Source organism: Rhagoletis pomonella, unplaced genomic scaffold, assembly GCF_013731165.1.
Source record: "Rhagoletis pomonella isolate Grant_MI unplaced genomic scaffold, Rhpom_1.0 Rhpom_scaffold_00008, whole genome shotgun sequence".
Taxonomy (NCBI): domain Eukaryota; kingdom Metazoa; phylum Arthropoda; class Insecta; order Diptera; family Tephritidae; genus Rhagoletis; species Rhagoletis pomonella.
The window spans coordinates 32,226,629-32,234,401 of NW_023458562.1; the positions used below are offsets into that span (position 1 = coordinate 32,226,629).

The window sequence follows — 7,773 nt, forward strand, 5'->3', positions numbered from 1 at the left end:
AAAATCGCTCATCACTCTGCGCATTTCCACAAACTTCTTAACAAAACCAATCAGTACATCACCACCACGAATCAGCAACAGTATATTTATATAAATTAATTACGCTACAAAAGCTACAAACAAAAAATTGTATTCAACTTCAATTTTCTTCGCCTTTCGCACTTCGTTCCAAACACAGCTCTCCGTTGTCCAATTCGTCATCGGTTGATTCGTTGAACTCCACAACCAATTCGAACAACAGCAACAAAAACAACACCACTACCAATCACAGCAACAGCAACGACACTTTGTCTACGAAGCGCGAAAAAGCTACTACAAACAGCAATAGCAATAACAACAATAGCTACTTGACATCGAATGCTACACGTCGCTCCCCAGCTGCTGGCGGTTATCATCATCACCGTGGCATTACAGCTCGCCGTCCATTGCGTACGCCGCTATCATCGCCACTTGCCACCACGCCGACCAATTATCATAACAGCTCAGCGGCAACGACAAGGTTTGTGTCACAATATTACAAGAAACAAATAGATAAGCAACAAAAAAAAAATAGAAACAGAACAGCAATCAAAAATCCTAAAAAAAGCGTAGCTCAATTATGAAAAAAGCGAAAAGTATAAAAATTTGCAACTCCTCGCAGCGCACGCTACCTCCCCCACACTCGATCAACAGTTAGTCATGAAATTGCAAGTCTCCAAAGACTACTATACTCAAATGAACTCTACACTACGCGCTTGTTAATTTATTGCGACATTTTTCCCACGTCACAGATCTTCTTCGTTATACGTTATCTATTCTGTTAATTTATTCTTACGGCGAATCGTTGTAAATTTTGAATTTAGCGAAATCTGCGGTTTAAATTGCTTCATTCGACGACTTGCGTTTGTAATTTTTATATTCGTACTTGGCTTATACTCTGAGTTACACGGGTTAATTTGGGGGAAAACAAAGAGTTGGTGTGGCGTTTAGGAAACGATGTCCAATTTAAAAAAAAAATTGCTCTTCGCCGTTTTCGTGAATTTTTACTTTTTCAATTAAAAAAATTTTATTTTTGTTTGTTTTTTTTTTAAATTTTAATGGTTGTAATGCTTTTATGTTTATTATCTTGTAAAAACAAAAATTTTGTAACTAAAATTAATTTTATAAATCAAAAATGTACATTTTTAATACATATCGCTAGCGTAGAGTGCAAAAAGTGAATTTGGCAACTTTTCCAACTCCAAGCTAGCGATATTTTCCTTTAACATCATTATTCGTTTTCTAAACTCAGTATGTGCTACTTTTCATATTTTGTTTTTTTGTAATAAATTTATACAATTTTAAGCTTGATTATTTTTTTTTTGCGAAAATATACTTTATTTTAATTTCCATAAATCATATTTCATCACATAATCACTAAAATTGGTCGTGAAGTAGTAGTGAAATTCATAAAGCTGCAGTCAGACATGGCAATAAAAGCAGTTTCAAAAAGTCCTTACATGTAAAGTGACTATCGAAAGTAAAATACTCTTTAATTACAGAAAAGCTATATTTGATTCTTTCTTTTTTTTTCACAAACTACATTTGTTTGACAGCCCATTCAGCAAAAATTCAGCTTGCTAGTGTAAGTTTAAATTAATTTTTGAAAGCGATTTCTTTTTTTCTCCATCTCGTCACCTGAGTGGAAGATCGGCCTATCTCGGCAGCCAGTTCGAAAACGCGCTATCTCAGAAAACTTTTCAAGAGCGCTCTACTTCAAAATTTGATTGAAAGAACGCCCTATTTCAGAATTTTATTGAAAAACGCCCTATCTCAAAATTTGGTTGAAGAACGCCCTGTCTCAGAATACGGTTCAAAAACGTCCTATCAGCTGAGAATACATTGAAAATGTGCTGTGATAGGGAGTTGTTGAGTTAAAACTTATCGGCATTAGACACAAATAAGGCGCGCTAGTATTTCGACGGCGAAAAAAGACTCGTAAAAAAAATTGAAGAAAAAATACGCTTATTTTTGAAACTTTCCCTCTTCGCCTTCCTATTCTCTTTGCTGTATTTTGTTAGACTAGACGCATACTCTGTCCAGCATCCCGTGCGCTTGGTCTTATTGAACAGCCTGCGCGCGTCTTTCCGAAGAAGGGATGACTGTTCCTAAGATCACCACACTGTTTTACCTTTCACTCTTGGTTGGGTCTCGGGGCAGCTATAGTTAAAGGCATCCGCCATTATATCCGTTACAGTATTAACTTTATTATGCTCTAAGGCCATACAGCCACCTGTTTTGTGGTCCCTCATCGATGCTGCCCCACTCAACGTCTGTCTAACAGGGCTCAGGGCATCGGCTAAAGAAATCCAATTTATACTCATTTTGATTTTTATTTTTTCGATCATTCCGTGACTACCTAACCCTGTTACTCATCATTAACACATTAGTGGTATTCACCAAAGTGAGCAAGTTGCCTGTGCGTCTGGCAAAAGGGCAGATCAGCTAAAGCAACGACTGATGTCAACAGTCGTTGCTTGAGCTCATCTGCTCTTTTGCCAGAGTGCCAGGCCACTTGCTCATTTTGGTGAATACCACTATTGAATCATAAGTAACTATTTAATTCAATTTTAAAACTTCTAACTGTAAATAGCCAAAATGTTTGCTTTGGAAATTCTTCATTAGGCCGTATGAATAAAAAATAAGCAATTGCTTTTTCTTAAAATTTCTTACTCATTACTCGATTTATTCAAACAAAATTGAAGTAAAAGGTATGCAATTTTAAGAAAAAGCAATTGCTTTGTTTTTATTCATTCGGCCCATTATTTATTTATTTATTCCTCATGATTATAATTAACTTTTTTTTTGTTTTAATCCATACGACATGCTTAAGATCATTCCTAACAAAATCATCCCTCAAAAAATCGTATCATTATCCCTCTTCTCGCCGTACCTAATTAACAATTTAACAAATATTTATTTCGCCTCTTGCCTTATCTATGAATGTATGTGTGTACATTTCTCAACCACAAATATTCCAGAAAAAAAACATAAAATTCACAATAACTTTTCACTCGACAGAGATTGGCGTTTGTATAATCCACGTTTTTATCGCACAAAATAAATAAATTATGAAACAACAACCCAACTACATAAACGATAAAAACTGCAATGAACATCGCAAACAATTTGTAAATACAGCGCAGTTATTTAATAAATTTATGGATATTCAAACTGAAGGCGACGGATATTAACAAAAAAAAAAGAAACGAAAAAAACGATGAAAAATGTAAATATATTGGAATAAATGCGAATTAAAAAAAACCGAAAAAAAACGATGAAAAATGTAAATATATTGGAATAAAAGCGAAAAATCGAGTCTAGCGTACGAAAAAAGTTTCGAATAAGATATCCATATACATAAACCTAGCTAAAAAAAACTACTGATTTTTTTTTTAAATAAGTGTACTGCAAAAGATAAAAAACCAAAAAATGCCACGAGATGAATGCTCTGCACACTTTTTGACTGAATTGCGTCAACAGAAATGAACTTGGAATCCAGCAGTATACACAGCTCACATACATATGTATGTGTGACATGCATAAAGGAAGACATAAAAATGCATTCAAGTCTTGCCACTTGAATGCATCGCTGTTTGTAATCTAAGCCGACTTGGAAACGCAAATGTATGTACATATGTATATGGTTATGGCTAAAAACGCTACTTTAGCAAATATAATGCCGATCATTGTTTTAAAACAAACAAGCTGTGAATTATATTCGATGATGTCGAACATTTAAAATTTTCAAAGTCTCTTACTACACTCAACTTGATTGCCTACTGCCAAACCCTTTAGCAGACTGTTTCTCATCACATCAATAACACACACTATAGCTATGGATGTTTCCACGACAGTCAGGTCGACACAGATTTTTAACTGTGCAAGGATTGCCACTTGAGCAAGCTGCATTTTCCAAAATCTCAAAAACCTCAACATGTCCACTCACATTCAGCTTGCGGTCTAATGCGTAAGAACACAGTTTTACTGCTGCCGAGAGCTTGCCGAAATGTTGCTTGCCAAGCATTTGTCCACTGTTTTTTATTTTCAAAGTGAAGCTGTAAATATGTTCATTCCGCCTTCAGGATATTTAAACTTAATGCTGCTTAATTTTTATCGTCGTTAATATAAACACATATGTTTCGATCAGCCTTTGCTGCTGCGCTTATTTTTCTGCTTAATTATGTTTGTAAATACAAGCTGCTGCACCGCCCTACATAGTAACGCAAAGTGGAAGAAAATGTCGACGGATGAATGGACCCCCAAAAAAGGAATAATTAGCCGAAATAGAGTTGTGGCTCTGGAACTGCGATACATTACAGTCTACGAAATAACAACTGCTGCAACTTTAAGTGATTATAATCGAAGTCTAGCCGACTAGTTTCAGCGGCTTCAGCTATAAGTAAGCCTTATTTATGCCAAATTAAGCTTTAACATAATTTGGTAAATACTCGTAAAAGGACCTGTTGGTGCTGGATTGTTGGGTGGTAGCATTTACGCACGTCGTTATAATTATTTTTGTGTCTAAAGTTTTTCATAAGTTTATTTAACCACGAAATATTTTCACAGTAATTTGACGGATCAAAAAAATGTTATCTCAATACGTGTTTTAGGGTCAAATGTTTTCAAAGAATTTCAAGCTTTTAAGTATTTTAACACCCACTAAACGTCAAAGAGTACTCTTTAAGTAACATTTTTGGAGTAGCTAAGTATTAAAGTCATTTAGGTTATACGAAATTAAAAATACAGCTATTTAAGCTTAAGGGAATGATGACACTAAGGAAAATTACTCTACCATTAATTTCGTATTGGGGCTTTTAGTAAGCTAAAATTTCATTATTTTGATTTGTTTTGTATATAATATTCACAAATTTGCTTTCGTAAGGAACCATAGGCTGAAAAATATACGGATTTACTTGCATATTATTTTCACAAAGTTACAATTCGAGTGCTACTTCGTAAATGGATAGTACATATGTACACATATATTTGTACCATTTGGAGCATAGGCTTGCTGCTTATTAGAAACCAAATAAACCCCAATCATGTTATCGTATGAAAATTATATATTTATCTACAACCCATTTGCTTGCCAACCTGCCCGCACGGCCCTTATTACGCTCCGCAATTACATACGCTCATATATCAATATGTTTATGTCGTATTTTTATTTCCCCTTACCTATTTGCGCGTCCACTTATTTTAAAAATGTTTCTATTCTAATTTGTTATCCTATTAGTTTTTTTTATACGTTCGCTTTTAACTTTTAAGCATGCATTTCTTTTCGATTTGCCATTGTTAATTTCTATAACTTCTATTCGAATTTTTACAGCGTACATCCCCATCCCTATAATGCTTCGGCCGCACGCCGTAATTATCGCTCCAAACATACCAAACAACATCAGCAGCCACATCAACCACAAGCGCTAACCATTACTGAGATAATCGACGACGATGAGGATGATGAGGTGGAGCAGCAGACAGCAGCACCAACAGTAACCGTGGAGGAGGAGGATGATGATGCAGCAGCAGCACCAGCTGCAGTAGCATCAGATCACGCAACAGCAACAGTAATTAATCCAGCAGCCACAGCTGCAGCTAATAAAACAGCTGCTACAAAATCACACAGATCGAATCATTAAAACCATTAAACAAATTTAAATATGTATACATTTTGCGCGTGAGAGATTGATTTGATATTGCTGTTGGCGTACGTAGTTGTAGTTATTTTTTGATGAAGATTTTGCGCTGCAAAAATTCTTTTAGTTATGTGGTAGTTGGAAACGAGCAGGGGAAGAAAAGGAGCCAAACCGTAATGAGGAGTTCAAGCGTATTTTTTAGAATTGTAAGCAAACCGGGCGAAACAAAAAATAACATAGTAAAACAGAAGAGAAAGAAACAATCTTAAAATTATATTTTCGCGACACATCATTTCTATGTAATAAGTACTGTATTAATAATTACTACACTTTAATGCTGCTGCGTGCGTGCGCCTATAAATAAGCGAATTTTGAGATGTGTGTCTTTCTGCTATGCGCACGATGCGCATTCTAAAGAAGTTGATGATTTATGAAAGCAAAATATGTAGCCAATTGAAAAAGAAAAATCGAATTATTTGTATGATTGAATTTGCAACAATGAGTCTCTCAAGCTTGGCTGGTATAGCGTAGCTGCTGCTCAACTATATACGATTCTAATACAAATTACACATTTTAGAAAGAAAATGTTAATTGATTTCAAGATAATATAAATTCTAAACTTTAGCTATGTATTAACTATGAAGTGTATTTGGGAATTTTTTGCAAACAAATGAAAAAAACACTAAGTCCTATTGAAAATATATTTCATGCGTTTTTGACTGCAATATCCACTGCGAGTTAAAAAAAAAAAATCAAAATGCTAAATGCTAAATAGACGACGCTTTGTAAACTTTTTCCGCGCTAAAAGTATGCTTTTTCAGCTAATATCGACCGCAAGCAGCAGAAATTGTAGCATAAGCAACGTTTAAATATAAGTTCATGAGTGCGTATGCGCCCTTTGCTTTGCACTTCAATCGCTATTTCAATTGTTACAACTAGGAAAATGTCAATTTTTGGTGTTTTTGAAAATGTGTGTAACTTGAAAAATTTTAAATTTCCAGCAATTTATAAATTTTTGCACTCAATCTGGGGAAATATATGAAAAGTATATACTTTACATTAAAATAAGCTGTTTGTATGGTAGCAAATCGAGTTCCAAATTTCAAATTCTAGCGTAAACAAAAAATATATAGTTTTAAATTGAGGTTATGTATGTAACAGAAGGATGCATAGAGTTTAGCCGAAGAAGCAGAGCGCAGAAGAAAAAAAAATAATGAATAAAACATTCTGTAAAACAACATTTTTATCTTAATATGTTAAATGCACTGAATATAACAATTTTGATTACTTCTTTAATTTTTTAATTTAATTTTCTGAAACAAGGTATATTTTTATTAAAAGTAAACTTTTATTTATGTTATATAGCTTATTTTGCATCAGAAATACATAGATTATGTAAAGTTAAATTTCGAGTCGAAATTTATGCGGAAGAAGCTACACATCGTCACCCTTATGCCAGAAGCATGAATGTGCAAGTTTATCAGTGTTGAGTTATTGAGTTGACTTGATTAACCTTTGGATGTTCTATGTTATACCAAAACCCAGAATACCAAGCGTACACGGAAAAAATATATTTCTCGTAAAAAAAAAGGATTTCTCAAAATTTTCATTTTTACACATTCATGTTTCTGGCATAAAGGCGACGATATTTAAATTTCATTTAAATGTGATCAGCAAACCCAATATAAATTAATTTTGTAATAACAGTAAAAATTTAAATTTGGGGGGGAAAATCCGTTTCTATAAATTTACCCTTCAATGTGATTTTTTCAGTGCACTTTTAAATCTGACTGTTGTTTAAACTAATATTAACCAATCAAATGTCCGCCGGCTATTAAATATAAACGAAGTTTACGTGATCCAAGCTTAAACTGGCACTGAAAAACTGGCCTTAACTGAGTAGGACAATGCTGAGCAAATCGATTCGGAATTTAAAATTAAGCTGATTGCTATCCTGACATTGCGACATTAGCATTTCAATTTTAGTAAAAATTCAGTGATTTTATTTTACATGGTTCAATACATGTTATTGAATCCTGATTTTATTGAACTGTTATTTTGTCATAAAGATCTTCAGTTTCAATCGTTTCTTTTTCAATATTTGTTTTTTTTTTTT

At 33.9% G+C, this 7,773-nt stretch overlaps 1 protein-coding gene across 2 annotated transcripts in view; it reads left to right on the top strand.

The window, feature by feature from the left end:
- LOC118744626 (myeloid leukemia factor) overlaps window positions 1-6,901 on the top strand; it is a 17,589-nt gene extending 10,688 nt beyond the window's left edge. The window contains exons 4-5 of one of the 2 annotated variants that reach the window (XM_036477763.1): window positions 179-499; window positions 3,040-3,255. In XM_036477763.1, coding sequence (XP_036333656.1) covers window positions 179-499; window positions 3,040-3,082 — 364 coding nt within the window. In that variant the 3' untranslated portion in view covers window positions 3,083-3,255. Of the gene's footprint in view, window positions 1-178; window positions 500-3,039; window positions 3,256-5,350 lie in introns of those variants that run through there. The other variant, XM_036477760.1, reaches the window with a different exon arrangement.
- The last annotated feature ends 872 nt before the right edge of the window (window positions 6,902-7,773 follow it).